Source organism: Schistocerca serialis, chromosome 7 (assembly GCF_023864345.2).
Source record: "Schistocerca serialis cubense isolate TAMUIC-IGC-003099 chromosome 7, iqSchSeri2.2, whole genome shotgun sequence".
NCBI lineage: Eukaryota > Metazoa > Arthropoda > Insecta > Orthoptera > Acrididae > Schistocerca > Schistocerca serialis.
This window is the reverse complement of record NC_064644.1, coordinates 418,978,457-418,999,250: the sequence shown is the minus strand read 5'-3', so window position 1 is coordinate 418,999,250 and position 20,794 is coordinate 418,978,457. Positions and strand designations below refer to the sequence as shown.

Here is a 20,794-nt window from a genome sequence, read left to right as displayed (position 1 = left end):
ATTTTCCCCATTTGGATGTAAAAAAAACACAAAAATTACTTTAGATGCTTAACTGTATGTTTTTGACAATACTGTTCTGTTCCTTAGGTCACACACATTGATCCTATTTTATTTTAATATGCTGATAAAAGCATGTGAGTTTTTATTTCAAGACATATGCTGCGTTCTTTTAATGTGTTGCCTATGCTGGTACAGGTATTTCACAATATCTCAGTATCAGATAACTTTCCATGCATTTCTCAGAATGCATGCACTAGATCATGACTTAGCACTTTGGGTACCAAAAGTTCTGTGCTCATTTGGATACAAAACTCCCCTCTGAGAACACAAAGTTCCATGGATGACTGTTTCTCCGGTCTCATTTTATACAGGATGCATCATAATTAACAGTGATAACTGACATGGGTAGAAATATATGACAATAGAAGCAATAACATTCCAGTAAACATGGATCCACAAACAAGTTGCTTGTCATGTCTGTGTGGTGCTATGGGCTGCCATGTACTTCGGTACGAAGTATTGTATGAGTTAGCACACAAGTATTTTAAAGCATGTCCCTATATAATGCACTTGAATGTAAATGCTCTAAGTTCTGACTTTTTAAACAAAAGTCATAAAGTGAATGAATTACAAATTATAACACTGGCTTACATCTAACAAAATTCTTAATGAAATTGAAAATTTCGAATTTGCCAACAGCTTTTTAGACAAGAGAAATTGCATGGAGGCTCCTGCATACTTACTCATTCTGGTATAAAATATGAAATAAGAAATGATTTTAATCATTTGAATGAAGAGTGTATATTTGAAAGTTGCTGTATTGAGTTGAAGGACCTCAATGCCATAGTAGTTTCTATTGATAGAGTACCTAGAAAGCTACAATTGAAGCTTTCCTGGTGAAATATCATTCCTGGTTGAAAAACTCAGTAAAGAAAAAAGGAAAAGGATAGTAACAGCTGCCAACTTCAATATTAATATCATAGTTGAAAGCAATGATGTGTCCAAATTCACTGACTTAATAAAAAAAAACTTTGGCTTCATAAACTTCATGCAACCCAATAGAGTAAATAATGCACAGTCTGCTACATGTATTGATAATATTCTAACAAATTAATCTCTGACCACCCTGCTTTATTCATTGAACTACCAAAAATTAAGAAAGAGATTTCTTGTAACGAAAGCCATATAAAAAAGAAATTCAATGAAAAAATTCAGTTACATTTAGAAATAAGTTAAGAGAGGTTGAATGGCCTTCAACAGCTGTATTTCAAGTGATAGTAACTTTAACAATTTTTTAAGTAGCTTTCTTGAAATATTCAATGGAATTATTCCACTTAGAAACAAGTGCAACAAAAGGACTAATAAACAGGGTACAAAAATTTCTAGTGCCAGGAAGAGGAAACATCACAATTAACTGTAATATTATTAAAAAAGACACTTTACTGATTATGTTCGTCATTGTAAAGCAATATTTTAAAAAGTTGTGAATGCAGCCAAACAAATGGCAAAGAAGAAGTTCATTGTACAACATAAAAGTAAAACAAAAGCAGTGTGGTCTGTCGTCAAATCAGAGTTATGTGTTAGAGTTAGCAGTAATGAAATATTTAGGATTAAAGTAGAAGATAGCTTTATTGTAAACATGAGTCAAATATCAGAGTGTTTAAATGAATTCTTCATAAATGTGGCAAAGTCAGATGTTGATGTAGCAGAGTATCAGAGCAAAGTAAATCCTTTTGGAATCCACCAAGAATCTGAGTTTCTTTAGGATTTTAAAAAAAGTAACAGTAAAGGATATGGAAAATGTTATTGTATCATTAAAAAATAAAAACGGTGCTGTGTGGGATGGGATACCCATAAAGTGATTAAAACAGTGTGTAACATAATAGTACCTAAACATAAATAAAATATTCAACCAGTCTTTTGAAAAGGGGTGTTTTCCCAATGTTTTGAAGTATACCAAAGTCAGACCTCTGTTCAAGAAATAATCGAGGGAAGGCATGGGAAACTATCAGCCTATTTTTATTCCTCCAGTCCTGTCAAAAGTGTTAGAGAAAGTATCTGCAAACCACATAAAAAACTTTATTGTAAAAAATGATATTATTATACGCAACCACTTTGGATTTCAACCAGGAAAAAACACTCTATTTGCAGTGAATAACTTTATTGAAAAGATAGACAAATCATTGGATCAGAGGAGTAAAGTTGCAGGTATTTTCTGTGATCTCGCAAAAGCATTTGACTCCATGAAACCTGACTTGCTTTTCTACAAATTAGACAAATACAGGATTAAAGAAAATGCTCTAAATTGGCTAACTTAGCACACTGGATACCTTAGAAAACTGGTTCCAGTTAAATGGATTGAAGCTGAGCATTGTAAACACCCATATGGGACATTTCAAAACCAAACATTCATAATGTGTGAAACTTAAAATACAACATAACAATCAACCTGCGAAAGAAGTTGACATGGTCAAATTCCTGGGACTACATGTGGACAAGACCTTAAGCTGGAATACAAATATTGGCTTCCTATCAAATAAACTGAGCAGTTTTGCATTTGCAATGCAGATACTAGCAAATTCCACTGACTTGAGTGCATGAAAAATAGATTATGATAGTTATTTTGCATCTGGCATTAAATATGGGATAATTTTCTGAGGAAGTTCAACTAGTGTATCTGCATGAACAGCGAAAATGTAGTAAGTGATAGACGTTTTCCTTTCGTCATTTTGTGGGGACTGTCAGGGAAATAAGTTTTGTAAAGGTTTGAAATTATTTGTAAAGTTTGTTGCAAGTCATTCTACGTGCTGTCATTCTCAAATACTGGATGAATAGTGTATAGATATCCACGTGTCATGGACTACACTGCTTTTTCACCCCCACCTGCCACCCCTGTGATAGGTAAGTGGTTCTTCGTCAACAGCGATTCTTTCCAAACAATAAGTGATATGTGTACCAAGTTTGGATGAAATCAGTCCAGTGGTGAAGATGTAGAACATACATACAAATATATACTCATCCACTTTGTAATATGTATTGATATGTATTACTTCTTAACTATAAATTTAAATTCTATGTTTTGAATGAAAGTAATTTTTCAGAATGAAAGTTATCAAAGGGTCCATTAGCCAGCAGCATCAAAAGTAAACTTAGAGTACCAATAGTAGCTCTTCGTGCTATATCAATAAAAGGTTTTATAACTTTCTTAGGTAGCTTTCAATTCAAATATTAGCAAATCTGTCAAGTGGTGAGGAGGAGGGAGGGGGGGGGGGGGGGGGGAAGCTGGGAACAACTCATTGCTACAGATTTTTAGTCACTGGGCAGATGTCTGCCATTCACTTCAAATGTATGCAATATTGTTTCCTGTTCTCAGTGAACACTGTCATTGGCTGATCACTAATGCCTGCTGTTGACATTTGGCTAATGTACACAGCAGTCTAATCATTAGAAAATCTAGTATTCAACATCACAGAAATTCACCTCATCTTTAACCCTGCCATGGCAATGACATGTATCAGAACAAAAGTGTTTCAACCTACAACATATTATGCAAAGCACAGAATAATCCCTGCTCAGCAGAAACAGTTCTCAGAGTAATGTTAATATTTTATCTCAATGATACTTGTTCATTTTTTTTCACTCCAATGAATACAAAATCACGAAGCTTCTTACCTTCTTACACCAAAACTTTCTCAAATCGCTGAGCATGTTATATCATCATAAAGCACGAAGTAAACACTTACTCACCACGGTTAAGTCAAAACAAAATATACAATTTCAGCGTCTAAGGTAAAAATAATATGCACTATCAACCCAACAATTTGATTTCTAGTCTAATTCCTTTCAGATCATTTCACAGTTAAATTAAAATCCTACGATTTCTATTACAAGTGAACAACTTTCAAAATATATACTACTAGTTTACCTGTAAAGTGTGGTCTGAAGAGAGGTTATACTTGTAGTTGTATGTGTGTTTCCATAGCAGGGAAGGACTTCTCGCATGATGTAGTCCTCAATGAACTGCAAAGATCTGCCTGATGCTGCATAATCACAGTAGACAACTGCAACAAAAAAGATCAATAGTGACATATGAAAATCAGTTTCAGAAGGACACTATATACTTGCATCCTTATCTACAAAAATCATTTATTTTTTTCCATGTTGACATCTTACACTTAGACTGTATTACATAACTAGCTGATATAAGTATGGGACATAATCATCCACTGTTTGGGCACATAAACTGGGGCAGGGAGAAGTCCTCTATCATGGCTAATAAATTAATAGAATCTTATGAATATATCCCCATATACCTGAATATACGAAGACTTCAAGAGAAGATACAGAGAAAGTGTGGGAATAACAGGAGGGCTACTGAGTAATGGAATGTATTAGCAAAGAGATGTGTGCACAAGGAATGACAATTAATTAGGGAAAATACATATACTGACCATACGGTGCACTCTTTTCTGGTGAGCCTCACACCAGGCCCCTGAAGGGTAGCTGTAGAAGCTAGTTTCCACAGAGATTGGCATAAACTTTCAGGCAGCCCTCATTTGAACGGATGCAACAACAGCACAAACATCCCCATGTTCAGCCTATTTTCATTCTGTAATTTCATGTCAGACCTATACAGCATGTCCCAGGATGAATGATTAATATTCAGGTGTACAACAGGAAAGATCATTTGAAGCAAAAAACTCTATTAAACATGGGCTCCAAAATGAATACCTCAAGAACAATGAACAATTTTCATCCTCAATAGTTTGAGAAAAATCTCTTCTACATCAATCTCTTTCCTTTTCATATTTAGAGAGATGATAGTATGAAACGAAACAAGAAACAAAGTCCAGGAAACATAGGTTCTAAAGCAAGTACCTTGAAAAGTTATTAGCACTTATTTATCTTCGCTATAGTGAAACAGATCTCTTCTACTGAACAAATGCTCATAGCTCTTTAGGTATGCATTTTAGAGCCCATGTTTACTAGACCTTTTTATCGTATCGAAAAAGATTGAGCATTTCTCCTGGGACATCGTGTATATCACCGAGCTTGTCCCAGATAAATTTGCTATTCTGGCACAATAATAACGCAATCCCATGAAAAAGAAGTTAATTCCAGGATCTCGGTGATTAATGAAGATGCAAAAATACTTTAGCCTTGTCTCATTAGACTCTGGTCAACCTATTTGATTAGGTTAAAATAAATTGCAAACATCTTTAACGAGTCAAAACTTCCTTGAGGTGGAAAAGTTTGTTATTTCAATCAATAAAATGATCCAGCATAAAGCCAGAAGCTCTGTGAATCTCGCAGAGATAGAAAAGCCTCACAATATGTGACAAATTTTTGGAAACTTTAACAAACGTAAAATCTGCAACGACATATAGCAGGAATTAGTGGTAGGCAAAGCAAAGTCTAAATACAGATACATTGCAAGAATCGTGCGGGAATCTAACTCACGATAGAGATAGCTTACAAACACCTCGCTGGACCGTATCTTCATCACTGCTCATGAGTCTGGGAGCCCTGCCAGATAGGAATCATAGAGAAGACAGAGAAAATTCAGAGAAGAGCGGCGTGTTTAGTTATAGATTCATGTAGTAAGCACAACAAAATCACGGAGATCTCATCAAACTCCACTGGCAAACATAACAACGCTTTGTGCGTCACGGAGGGTTGAGTGTGTACGATCCTACAAAAGTCAATCAGTACATTGCTTCCTCCTATCTCACGACAAGACCATGAATGTAAAATAAGATAGATTCGAGCTCACACGCAGGAATGCCAAAAATAGTTCTTCTGGCGGATTATTCGCGAATGGAATGGGAAAAGGCGGAAGCGACAGTCGTCTGTCGAAATTTTACTGGATACTTTTAAATAGTCATAGTTTATATAAATGAGTTGGTCAGTTTCGAGGAGTGTTGTGTCACAATAACTAAATTTTATAAGTGACAAAAAAAAAGACTATACTCTAGAGAGATGACGCTATCCCCAGCCCCTCCGCTCCATGCGTATGGTCTCGCTTGCTGCAGAGAGCAAAGTATAACTGACATAGTTGTAGATGTATTGCGCCTTACGCCAAGCGCATGCGTACAGCTTCAAGTGTAACAGCTGAGAAAACCTGGTTTAGAATAACAAAGCGATTGGCAGCTAGCTATTTGTTTACGGTGTGTTGACTTCAAGACGGCTGATTTTTTTTTTAATTGTATTTTTTTTGCATGGAGACACCAACTGGTGTCTTTTGCAAACGTCATATCATTTTTTTACAAGTTTAGTACAAAATATATATATATATATATATATATATATATATATATATATATATATATACACAATAATTTATTTTACTTTAATATTAATATTCACTTAAACAGTATAAACACTTGTCAATCATGAAATGTTTCAGTTTCACTTTGAATAAGTTCCCTTTGTGGCACCTTATAGAGCTCGGTAATCTGTTGTACCATATTTGACCACTAATGCATGGACTATGGTCTGTTGTTTTTAATTTTGTTCTTTGTCTGTAGTAGCAGTCTTTATTTCTTGTATTATAGGCATGCATATCAGAGCACTTTGTTTCTTTGTTTTGATGTGTCACAAAAACCGTGGGTAGCGCAAGAAGCCAGCCCGGTCCCCACGTTAGCAGACGCGTGTGAGCTGTGCCGTGTAAAACAAGGCACGCTTACCCACTGCAGTGCTGGTACCATAAATTGCGCGTGATGCTCCCGTGAAAGCATAAGTCAGGCATGAAATCAAAAATTCGCTTTATAATGTTGTTTGTAAACGAAACTGAAATCGTCTTATGCATTAATACGGTTTATAGTAATACAAATCGTAACTGCAGCTATGTAATACAAATCCTAACTGCAGCTATGAAGTACACTTATTGCAAGGAAAGGAAAGAGCATGAAATTGAAATAAAATTTACGACATAATGAATGGCAAATTGTCTTTGGCATTTATTGAAGCTGTCATACTTCAGACCACGTGGTCATTAGCTTTCACTTCTGTTTGTGTGTCCGACTCTTTCTCGCTTACATCTGATCTGATCGGAATAACGATAATTTCATCGACAGTGGGGCTGTACTGTCATATGAATGGGTTTCGAAGTAATACCTTAACCAGCGGCCTATCCACACAAAACAATACAGCAGTAACGAAAGGTACAATATAAAGTAATTCGGACTAAGGAAAGGGTACAGTCCACATCTACATGCATACTCCGCAATCCACCATACGGTGCGTGGCGGAGGGTACCTCGTACCATAACTAGCATCTTCTCTCCATGTTCCACTCCCAAACAGAACGAGGGAAAAATGACTGTCTATATGCCTCTGTACGAGCCCTAATCTCTCTCTTATCTTATCTTTGTGGTCTTTCCGCGACATGTAAGTTGGCAGCAGTAAAACTGTACTGCAGTCAGCCTCAAACGCTGGTTCTCTAAATTTCCTCAGTAGCGATTCACGAAAAGAACGCCTCCTTTCCTCCAGAGACTCCCACCAGTGGTCCTGAAGCATTTCCGTAAGACTCGCGTGATGATCAAACCTACCAGTAACAAATCTAGCAGCCCGCCTCTGAATTGCTTCTATATCCTCTCTCAATGTGACCTGATAGGGATCCCAAACACTCGAGCAGTACTCAAGAATAGGTCGTATTAGTGTTTTATAAGCGGTCTCCTTTACAGATGCACCACATCTTCCCAAAATTCTACTAATGAACCGAAGACGACTATCCGCCTTCCCCACAACTGTCATTACATGCTTTTCCCACTTCATATCACTCTGCAATGTTATGCCCAAATATTTAATCGACGTGACTGTGTTAGGCGCTACACTACTAATGGAGTATTCAAATGTTACAGGATTCTTTTTCCTATTCATCTGCATTAATTTACATTTATATATATTTAGAGTTAGCTGCCATTCTTTACACCAATCACAAATCCTGTCCAAGTCATCTTGTATCCTCCTACAGTCACTCAACGACGACACCTTCCCGTACACCACAGCATCATCAGCAAACAGCTGCACATTGCTATCCACCCTATCCAAAAGATCATTTATGTAGATAGAAAACAACAGCGGACCTGCCACACTTCCCTGGGGCACTCCAGACGATACCCTCACCTCCGATGAACACTCACCATCGAGGACAAAGCGATCTCTAACTAAATATCTTTTCTTCCCAAGCATTTTCAGTGATGCGCCAGGTAGATGCTTTGAAACCATTTGAACATACCAGTGCTACGCATTCTTTGTCCTGTGTACGTAGCAGCTCTCACGAAAGCTTTGTGGAGCAATACTTTCCGCTCCCTTTCCATTTTGCAAAGTTCAGTCGTACGCAATATAATTTTGCTACGTAGCATTAGTTTTTTATTCTAAAGTACGCCTACCGGTAGGCGTTGTAGGCGACTCACGAGACGGCTCAGGAATTGCATCATCACTCCTTTTGATAACGTACTGAACAATAAAAGACACTCGGAACACTGAAGTGCAAAACAATATCAAAGTACACGACAATGGATACCTCACACAATACAGACAACTATCTAATGTTGGCAGCAGCCAAAATAATAATAATAATAATAATAATAATTGAGAGTTGCCATACCGCTCTGTTCCCTTCAGCGCCAGTTCAGGCACAGCCAATGTAAAGTTTTGAATGGTTTTCGTTGTTTTTTTTTTCGTTTCTTTGTGCGGCGAGTTTCTTTAAAACAGCAAAATGTCTGATGCGGGCAATCAAAACAGCTTTTTAGCTGTGTCACTGTACTCCATTCTTCTCGCTAAGAAACTAACGTGGGGTAGGTTTGGATTACACGTCCTGCCGATGATGCAGTAATTAAAAAGGGAGTATAAACTAGAATAGGTGAATGATGAATAACGAAATAACCCGCGTCCCATTTAAAGATATCATGCTAGTTCTCGCGAGTTGCTCGTACAATTTTGAACCTCGATTTCCTGAAAATGACTGAGATGCGATGCCAATAAAAGTGATCATGGACGGATAGTTTCAGTGTTATGACTACTGTTTAATACGTGGGACAGATAATGGTTCATATATCAAAGTTCATGCTACTATGTGTGCTTATATCAGCGAAATCTATTTTATTTGACACTGTCTTCGCATATTATATGAAAGTAAAAGCCAGCCGCTGTGGCCGACGCGGTTTTAGGCGCTTCAGTCCGGAACCGCGCGACTGCTACGGACGCAGGTTCGAATCCTGCCTCGGGCATGGATGTGTGTGATGTCCTTAGCTTAGTTAGATTTAAGAAGTTCTCAGTTCTAGGGACTGATGACCTCATATGTTAAGTCCCATAGTGCTCAGAGCCATCTGAACCATTTTTGAAAGTAAAACAACACTTTTAAAAATATGAGTACACGTTTCAGAAAAAGATCTCGAGATACAGTGTGTCCCAGGAGGATTTGATAATATTCAGGGTTATGTCGCGGACGATCATTTGAAGCACAACAGTCTTAAACGTAGATTCTAAAATGCTATGAGCACTTGTTTAGTAAAAGCGTGTGTCACTGTAGCGAAGATGAACAAGTGCTCATAGATCTTAAGATACGCATTTTAGAGCCCATGTTTACTAGACTTTTTTTCTTTTTTTGTACATAGTACCTCCTCCCAAAATATGGAAAGCGAAGAGCTTCCTTTAGAAGATATTTGTTTCACAGTATCGAAGATGAAGAACTGCCCATAGATCGTAAGGTATACACATTTTAGAGCCCATATTTACTCGACCTTTTGGCTTCGAAGGACCGTTTCTGTCATACGCCTCAATATTAAACCCTTTCTCTTGAGACACCCCCTCCTAAGAGTCGCCAGTTAAATATTCTCTGCTGTTTCGGCAGATACATGCAATTTCGTTTTTGCAATGTGTAGCTACAGTCAGCGCAAAAAAATACTGTTCATCACGTCTCTCATGCGACGCCGAATGTCATCGGAAAGCGTCCCCGTTACAAACAAAATTAATTTTAAAGCTGTGCTTTAGGTGCCCATTCGATAGAGCGTTCCCAAATTAGTCTAGTGCTATATTCGTTTTATCGATGTGCATTAACAGGGACAATAAAATACGAAGAATAGCCAGTACTCCAGTACTGCTGTATGGAGGTAGGAGTCAGCGCAGGCCAGGGCGGAAATGCTGTTGTTGTTGCTGGAGTGCTGGTAATTCTTCGATTTTTATTGTCCCTGTTAATACATATCGATAAAATGAATATCGCACTAGACTATCTGGGAACGATCTATCCAATGGGCATGTAATATATGGCTTTAAAAGTCGTTTAGTTTGATACGGAAACAAACCGGCGCTTTCCGCTCACACTGGACGTCGCATTAAAGATGTGATGATCAGTTTTTGTTGGGGCTGGCTCCAGCTAGGCATTGCAAGAACGAATTTGTAAATATGTGCCGAAACACCAGAGAAAGTGGGCCTGACGATTCGTAGCAGGGACAGCCTGTATATACAGACAATAAGGTATTCCGCGTTTGTGTGTGATTTGTAATTAAAATTAAAAAGAACCTTCCTGGCAGATTAAAACTGTGTGCCGGACGAGACTCGAAGTCGGGAACTTTGCCTTTCGCGGGCAAGTGCCCTACCAACCGAGCTACCCAAGCACGACTCACGCCCCGTCTAAAATTAAAAAGAATTACTTTTATATCAAAATAATTATTGAATATTTGTTAATTAAAATTTCTATATGGCAACAAGTATAAAATTCAAATAAAAGTTGCTTCTTGCAAGATTGGAGCCAGCAACCTCGCGATTACACGACAATAACTCAATGCACACACTTAGTTTTTTAAGTGAAAATCTTTTACTGTGTTGAAATACAATGAATTATAACTTTGTACAAACGCTGATGAAAAGCTAGACTGCTAGCAACACAAATTATTTTTTTTAAAAAAAATCAAATAAACATAGGGTGGGTTTGTCAAAATATTCGAAAGTATTTATGGTTAACAACGACTAAAAAATCTCAGAGTTGATTTTTTTTATAAGTGTGTCGTACTGTATTAAGAAATTTACTAGTAAACCCCAACTCTTTAAAGAATCAAACTCCCATGTACAAAAAACTTCAAACGTCTAATTACTTCAAAAATGGGTCAATGTGTAACATATACCGAATAGCCAAAGAAACTGGTACACCTGCCTAATATCGTGTAGGGCCCCCGCGAGCACGCAGAAGTGACGCAACACGACGTGGCATGGACTCGACTAATGTCTGAAGTTCTGCTGGAGGGAATTGACACCATGAATCTTACACGGCTGTCCATAGAACCGTAAGAGTACGAGGGGTTGGAGATCTCTTCTGAACAACACGTTGCAAGGCATCCCAGATATGCTCAATAATGTCCATGTCTGGGGAGTTTGGTGGCCAGCGGAAGTGTTTTAACTCAGAAGGGTGTTCCTGGAGCCACTCTACTGCAATTGTGATGTGTGGGATGTCGCATTGTCCTTCTGGAATTGCCCAAGTCAGTCGAAACGCACAATGGATATGAATGGATGTAGGTGATCAGCTTCCGTACGTGTCACCTGTTAGAGACGTGTCACTCCATCTGCACGCGCCCCACACCATTTAGATCCTCCACCAGCTTGAACATTCCCCTGCTGACATGGGGGGCCATGGATTCATGGGGTTGTCTCCATACCGGTACACGTCCATCCGCTCGATACAATTTGAAGCGAAACTTGTTCACGGGCGCAGGCGAGGCGTAAAGCTTTGTATCGTGCAGTCATCAAGGGTACACGAGTGGGCCTTCGGCTCCGAAAGCCCATATCGATGAACTTTCGTTGAATAGGTCGCACGCTGACATTTGTTGATGGATCAGAATTGAAATCTCATGCAATTTGCGAAAGGATTGCACTTCTGTCACGTTGAACGATTGTCTTCAGTCGTCGTTGGTCCCGTTCTTGCAAGATCTTTTTCCGGCCGCAGCAAAGTCGATTTGATATTTTACCGTCTTCCTCATGTTTACGATACACTCATGAAATGATCGTACGGGAAATCCCCACTTCATCGCTACCTCGGAGATGCTTTGTCCCGTCGCTCGTGCGCCGACTATGACACGACGTTCAAAGTCACTTAAGTCTTGATATCTTGACACTGTAACAGCAGTAACCAATCTAACAACTACGCCAGACACTTGTTGCCGACCGCAGCGCCGTATTCTGCTTGTTTACATATCTTTGTATTTGAATACGCATGCCTAAGCCATTTTCTTTGGCGCTTCAGTGTATTTGATGTTATGAGTGTAAGCGAGAAAAAATTAGAAAAGGTTTTAAATTATTCTTAAAGTCTGATGGAAGTCGCTAAGCGCTCTCATTGCGAAACACTGGATGAATAGTGTCTCGGTATCCCCACTCCATTCCAAGCAAGAGCATGGTTTTCACCCACCTCGGACGTTTATGTCGTCATATGTCCTGAACTGCGAGTCGCACAATGATATAATTTTGCAGGTACATTCAGTGATGCATGTGCATTCTGTTCGCAAACTTGGTTGCAAATAGAGTCGGTAGTAAAAAAGTAATAAATTAATACTTCGTGCCTAATGCTGAAGTCTTACTGTATGAACAGTGAAAATGCAGTAAGCGATGAACATTTTTCCATTCATACTTTCTTTTGGGAGGGTGGGAGGGGAGGGGGTGATTGAATTAAGAAAAGTTTCTAAAAAGATTGAAAATATATGTAAAATATAAAATTGGTTGGAAATCCGTAAGGGCTCTCATTTGCACATCCTGTATGAAGAAAGTCCGGGTATGTGCCCGCCGTAAGTAACGCTGAACGCTCCCTCAAGACAAACACAGTTTCTAACTTTAATACTCGTATTATTGGGTTAAACCTTTAAAATGGTTCAAATGGCTCTGAGCACTATGGGACTTAACTTCTGAGGTCGTCAGTCCCCTAGAACTTAGAACGACTTAAACCTAACTATCCTAAGGACACCACACACATCCATGCCCGAGGCAGGATTCGTACCTGCGACCGTAGCGATCGCGCGGTTCCAGGCTGTAGCGCCTAGAACCGCTCGGCCACTAGGGCCGGCGTTAAACCTTTAACATAAGAGTATACCTCTCACTGAGTAGATTATGACAGCGTTTTAAACTTTTAAATTCGACCAATATCTACACGAAATATGAAAATAGAGATTTTGTTGCCCCTGGAAGCCGTTAGATAGGCAACCTGTAACGGGTATTAGGATTCGGGATAGTCGCTTACTAAAATAGGTATCCGCGCACCGCGCACTGACGTTCTGCTAGAACGAGGAAAATTGAAGGGGGCCAGTCCGCGAGGTCCCCTTTTCTTTCCGTCAAAGGTGTGTGAATTACTTCAAGAGACGCTGAGATATCCGAACTCTTTTAGAATGCTCAGAGTTTTCCTGTAAATTCGGTTTCCCTGAGTGTTCCATATTTTAAAGGTAATCCCCACTCTAAGACAAAAAAAAATACAATAAAATAAAAAAATAAAATACAATAAAAAAATAAAAAAATACACTCCACGAAGAAGTTGCGCAAAATGGTCACAAACTGATATTTGTTTAGATATCGACGGAAAATTCAAAATTTTAAACTCTGTTACTCGAGCCGGCCTGTGTGGCAAAGTTGTTCTAGGCGTTTCATGCCCGGAACCGCGCTGCTGCTACGGTCGCAGGTTCGAATCCTGCCTCGGGCGTGGATAAGTGATGTCCTTAGGTTAGTTAGGTTTAAGTAGTTCTACACTATTGGCCATTAAAATTGCTACACCACGAAGATGAAGTGCTACAGACGCGAAATTTAACCGACAGGAGGAAGATGCTGTGATATGCAAATGATTAGCTTTTCAGAGCATTCACACAAGGTTGCCGCCGGTGGCGACACCTACAACGTCCTAACATGATGAAAGTTTACAACCGATTTCTCATACACAAACAGCAGTTAACCGGCGTTGCCTGGTGAAACGTTGTTGTGATGCCTCGTGTAAGGAGGAGAAATGCGTACCATCACGTTTCCGACTTTGATAAAGGTCGGATTGTAGCCTATCCCGATTGCGGTTTATCGTATCGCGACATTGCTGCTCGCGTTGGTCGAGATGCAATGACTGTTAGGAGAATATGGAATCGGTAGGTTCAGGACGGTAATACGGAACGGCGTGCTGGATCCCAACGACCTCGTATCACTAGCAGTCGAGATGACAGGCATCTTATCGGCATGGCTGTAACGGATCGTGCAGCCACGTCTCGATCCCTGAGTCAACAGATGTGGAAGTTTGCAAGACAACAACCATCTGCACGAACTGTTCGACGACGTTTGCAGCAGCATGGACTATCATCTCGGAGACCATGGCTGCGGTTACCCTTGACGCTGCATCACAGACAGGAGCGCCTGCGATGGTGTACTCAACGACGAACCTGGGTACACGAATGGCAAAACGTCATTTTTTCGGATGAATCCCGGTTCTTTTTACTGCATCGTGATGGTCGCATCCGTGTTTGGCGACATCGCGGTGAACGCACATTGTAACCGTGTATTCGTCATCGCCATACTGGCGTATCACCCGGCGTGATTGTATGGGGTGCCATTGGTTACACGTCTCGGTCACCTCTTGTTCGCATTGACGGCACTTTGAACAGTGGACGCTACGTTTCAGATGTGTTACGACCCGTGACTCTACCCTTCATTCGGTCCCTGGCGAAACCCTACATTTCAGCAGGATAATGCCCGACCGCATGTTGCATGTCCTGTACGTGCCTTTCTGGATACAGAAAATGTTGGACTGCTGTCCTGGCCAGCACATTCTCCAGATCTCTCACCAATTGAAAACGTCTGGTCAATGGTGGCCGAGCAACTGGCTGGTCACAATACGCCAGTCACTATTCCTGATGAACTGTGGTATCGTGTTGAAGCTGCATGGGCATCTGTACCTGTACACGCCATCCAAGCTCTGTTTGACTCAATGCCCAGGAGTATCAAGGCCGTTATTACGACCAGAGGTGGTTGTTCTGGGTAGTGATTTCTCAGGATCTATACAGCCATATTGCTTGGAAATGTAATCACATGTCAGTGCTAGTATAATATATTTGTCCAATGAATACCCGTTTATCTATACAGCCAAATTGCGTGAAAATGTTATCACATGTCAGTTCTAGTATAATATATTTGTCCAATGAATACCCGTTTATCATCTGCATTTCTTCTTGGTGTAGCAATTTTAATGGCTAGTAGTGTATTTCTAGGGGACTGATGATCTCAGATGTCAAGCCCCATAGTGCTCCGAGCCGTTTGAACCATTTTTTGGCAGCCGACGGATGAATGTGTGACGCTTCAGCACAATTTCACTGCACAGCTGCCAAGCATAGTAAATAGGGGACATGTGGACACCATGGCATAAAGTCCTTGCGAGTTTCATTCCCTGTATTCAGTTGGACAATAACTAATCCTCGCAGACAGGCGCGTGAACAATTTACGCAGATCTGGGAGAGGACGCGTAGTTGAGCTCAAAGACCGCGCTTGGAGGAATCAGCGAATCGTTTGACATCTGAATAGGAGCGATGCCACGATTCGACGATTTTGGCAGAAATGGGTGAAACATGGTCGAACACAACGTCAAGAAGGTAGCGGTCGACCTAGAGATACGGTAGAATGTGAGGACCTAACAATCGTCAGAGAAGCACTCAAAGCCCCGGATTCATCATTATCATCGATCCGACGTGTAACTGGTACTTCTTGACCACAATGAACATAAACAGGTGACTCATCAAAAGAGGGCTGAGTACATAGCGACCCTTGCGCCGAATAACATTGGCCTGTGTACACCAACAAGCCCGTTTGCAGTGGTGTCAGGCACATTCGGCAGGGAATCTCATTGATTAGAGGAGAAATTATACGAAGATGGTATCTATTCTTTCGGAAATATCCGAAATAACAGATACCATTTATGACCACGCAGCGCTCTAGAATGAAATGATAATTAAATGAAGACTTCGCTGCCTGCAGGCGTTGATGTCCGAAAGAACAGATACCGTCTCCATATGGTTAAGGCTAACCGGCCGTTGACCTCCTTCTTCTGTGCGGATGCAAACGTATTGCTGCAGCACACAGCCAACCAGAGCTCGTCATTTGGTTTTCGTCTACATATGGGATGCTTGCAAACGTCGTATTCCACAAATTCAGACGGTTAGCCAGCCATAAGCAAGATGTTATACGGAATTATCTGTTTTTCTACGTTTTCTTTACATGCGACACAATTACAGAAAATCTAGTGCCAGGAGAGTAATCTCAGATTGACTACGTGACTCGGGAATGCTGATAAAAAATGAACGGAGTGTATGGAATATAATTAGGATGCAAGAGAAAATGAATACAGAAAGATTTTCTGGCATTTGCAGAGTATATTGCCATATTGCCGGAATCATGAGGAGGCGACTAATTAGTCAAGCTCCAGAAGCAAGTGGCTAACGTAGTTTATAGATCTCTATCGAGATACCACGATATACGACGAACATCAAGACTGCTCCCACATGGATGTCCTTAGAATGAGGGGAAACTCAGAAAGTGGAGAGATTTAAGTATCTAGATTAGATATAAAATGCTCTGATGGAAAAACAGCTATGGAAATTGTCTGCTGTGAGTAATAAGTGTAATGGGCAGGGGCACTACGAATGTACTGTGTGGACATTAAGTTGGGAATGTGGGTCCCACGGGGAGCGTGCAAGGGATAAATCACTGCAGTCGCACTATCCTCTGTGCCCTCGGTGGCTCAGATGAATAGAGCGTCTGCCATGTAAGCAGGAGATCCCGGGCACGAGTCCCAGTCGGGGCACACATTTTCAACTGTCCCTATTGGTATATATCAACGCCTGTCGGCAGCGTAGGGTCTTGACTTAATTATCATTTCAGAATAGAAATTGTCTTGAATAATGAGTCCCGCTTCGAACTGCGCCCCAATCACGAGCGAATATGTATCTGGACACGCCCCGGTCAGTGGAGTGATACCAATCTGATTGTCGCCCGCCATACGGTGTGACATCCAGGAATGATGAGGTGGGGTTCCATTACGAGGCGTGTTTTTTAAGTAAGTACCGTTTTAAAATTTAAAAAAAAGTGTTAAGGTATCTCAATAATTTTATTTTTACATGAAAGCCTGTTCCTTAAGGGGCTCCGGAACGCCCTATACTTGCAATGTTAAAATAACGCTTATAAATTACATCTTTCCTCACAAAGTATTTGAGGTAGGAAGTTGAACTTTTTACAGATTATTTATTGGAATATGGGCTACAACTTAACACAGGGATTTTACAAAATTTTAGTTCAGTTATTAAAGATGATTTTTTTTTCAATTGTAATGAAAATTCACAACATTTTTTTGCAATTTTTTATTTATATATTCAAAAATATACAGTTTTTTGGAAAAAGGCTGTGTTAAATTATGCAGAAGGTACTGTGTAACATTTACTGAAAGTTTGAAACAAATATGTTTGGAAGATCCTTAGAAAACATGTAATTAGTATGAGAAAATAAAAGTTTTGGGAATCGAGCAACAAAGATTGGGTTAACTTTTTAGTGCATTCCAGGTCCATAGGATGGATTATTTTCATCCTCTGCAAACTCCTCCTCCAGCTTCCTCTTGTTCCTCCTCCTGTTTACTATTGCTTGTATTTCTAGACTCTTTACAGCCCTGTCTGCAGCCCGAAGGCGTTCCTTGTCTAAAGCAAGCATCGCTCGTTGTTGTGTTCGTAGATTTTGCTACCAATTTCTTCAGTTGCAGTTACTGCAACACTGTTCCAAAAGGTGGTCATGTATGAACACTTATCACATTTCAGTTGTATTGCACTAGCAAGTCCTACGTGCTTTATTATGGAGAGTTCCAGACCAACTTCACTACAATGAATACATCTTACACAGTTTGAAAAAATTCCTTTGAGAACCGACATATCAAATATTTCATTCACATCCGATTCGCCCATAAAAATTCATAGTTTTCACTCATTGAACCAAGCTTCTTCTGTGAAGTATTTTCTTTCCCGCTTTGACTGCTATGGGCAGGTGTACTTGAGAGGTTAGGTTCACTCACTTGGTTATCGTCTTTATTGTTTACAGTAATAACACATACCTTTGGCTTTCCAACATTTCTCCTTTTCTTAAAAGCCTTCAGAGGATTTCTAATAACTTTACTTTTACTCATTATTATACTTCAACAAAACAGAGACTCAAGAAACAGAATTAATTACGAATATTTTCGAGATAACGACAGAGTAAATAAACATGAAACAATCGACAATCACACCAGCGATATATATTGAACCATCACAGGTTAGCCACAACACATACTTTATCTCACATCGCTAAAATGTACCTGATCAACACGGACGTTAATAATAACACCATTTGACAGCAGTTTAACAGTGCCACAGTGGGTCACGCCCATGTAGAACACATTTCAAAAAAAAAATTAAAAATAGTTGTAGTCTTCGGAATTGAATAAATTATATATCTATTAAAAGGTAATAGTCTGCAGATTCAGAAAACGCAAAAACGTAAAAATTGAACTTTTCATGATTTTGAGCCTTTCCGGAGCCCCTTAATCTACTTTTCTACATAATTTCCGTGAACATTGAGGCACTTGTCATAACGTTGTACCTGTTTTTGAATACCCTCCACATAGAAGTCTGCCGCACTACTGTTTTGACTTCGTCATCGTCTTGAAGACGCTGACCGCCCAGGTGTTTCTTCAAGTGCAGGAACATGTGGTAGTCACTGGGCGCAAGATCGGGGCTGTACGGACGATGATCTAGAGTTTCCCATCGAAAAGATGTGATGAGATCTTTAGTCTGATTCGCCACATGCGGACGGGCATTGTCTTGCAGCAAAACGATGCCCTTGCTCAAATTCCATGGACTGTTGCTTTGATTCTGATGTGACGTGGGCCACCCATGTTTCATCGCCCGTAACAATTTGGCTTAAGAAATCATCACCGTCGTTGTGGTACCGCTCAAGGAAAGTAGCACTGTCTAAACGTTTGGTTTTGTGCACATCCGTCAACATTTTCGGTACCCCAATGCCACACAAAACACTACGAGAAACATTAGGAAAGTCATCCAACAAGGAGGAAATCGTAAAGCGCCTGTTTTCTCTCACTTTATTGTCCACTTCCTGCACCAAACTTTCATTAACGACCGAAGGACGCCCACTCCGTTGTTCATCATGCACATTTGTGCGGCCATCTTTAAATGCTCTCACTTACTTTCTTACCATTCCATCACTCATAATGTTTTCTCCGTAAACTGCACAGATCTCACGATAAATATCGATCGCTTTTAAGCCTTTAGCAGTAAGAAATCTTATGACAGCCCGTATTTCAGAGTCGGCGGGACTCACGATTATCGGAGGCATCTTAAGCACTCAGTACACAACGTAAACAAGGAAGAATCAGACTTTAATGGCATCAGTGAGTAGATTAAGGTACAGACTTTGATGTAAAAATAAAATTATTGAGATATCTTAGCACGCCTTTTTTTAATTTCAAAACGGTGCTTACTTAAAAAAACACGCCTCGTACATTTCATAGCAAGACCCCTTTGGTTGTCATTTGCGGCACCCTTACAGCACAGCGATACGTCGACGATATTCCCAGCACCACTTTGTTGCCATTTATGGAAAGCCATGCTGGGCTTACAGTTCAGCAAGATAACGGCCGCCCGCACACGGCGAGAGTTTCTACTGCTTGTCTCCGTGCTTGCCAAACCCTGCCTTGGTCGCCGGCTCTCTCCCGATTGGGAACGTTTGGAGGATTATGGGCCGGGCCCTCCAACCAGCTCGGGATTTTGACGAGCCAACGCATCGGTTGGACACAATTTGGCACGATATCCAACAGAAGGACATCCAACAACTCTTATCAATCAATGCCAAGCTGAACGACTGCTTGCATAAGAGCCAGAGGCGGACCAACGCGTTAACGACAACCTCAATTTACGAAGATCTTTCTTTTGAATAACAAATGGTTTAAATGGCTCTGAGCACTATGGGACTTAACATCTGAGTCATCAGTCCCCTAGACTTCTTGTTGCTGTGGTCTTCAGTTCAGAGACTGGTTTGATGCAGCTCTCCATGCTACTCTATCCTGTGCAAGCTTCTTCATCTCCCAGTATCTACTGCAACCTACATCCTTCTCAATCTGCTTACTGTATTCATCTCTTGGTCTCCCTCTACGATTTTCAGCCTCCACGCTGCCCTCCAGTACTAAATTGGCGATTCCTTGATGCCTCAGAACATGTCCTACCAACCGATACCTTCTTCTAATCAAGTTCTGCCACAAATTCCTCTTCTCCCCAATTCGTTTCAGTATCTCCTCATTAGTTACGTGATCTACCCATCTATTCTTCAGCATTCTTCTGTAGCACCACATTTCGAAAGCTTCTATTCTCTTCTTGTCTAAGCTATTTATCGTCCACGTTTCACTTCCATACATGGCTACACTCCATATAAATACTTTCAGAAACGACTTCCTGACACTTAAATCTATACTCGATGTTAACAAATTTCTCTTCTTCAGAAACGCTTTCCTTGCCATTGCCAGTCTACATTTTATATCCTCTCTACTTTGACCATCATCAGTTATTTTGCTCCCCAAACAGCAAAACTCATTTACTACGTTAAGCGTCTCATTTCCTAATCTAATTCCCTCAGCGTCACCCGACTTAATTTGACTACATTCAATTATCCTCGTTTTGCTTTTGTTGATGTTCATCTTATACCCTCCTTTCAAGACACTGTCCATTCTGTTCAGCTGCTCTTCCAGGTCCATTGCTGTCTCTGAC

The 20,794-nt window shown here is 40.3% G+C and overlaps 1 protein-coding gene across 1 annotated transcript in view; it reads right to left on the bottom strand.

The window, feature by feature from the left end:
• LOC126413131 (uncharacterized) overlaps positions 1–20,794 on the bottom strand; it is a 186,669-nt gene that overhangs the window by 105,841 nt on the left and 60,034 nt on the right. Inside the window, exon 3 of the mRNA XM_050083023.1 lies at positions 3,926–4,061. Within this exon, the coding sequence (XP_049938980.1) occupies positions 3,926–4,061 (136 nt within the window). The remainder of the gene's footprint in view (positions 1–3,925; positions 4,062–20,794) is intronic.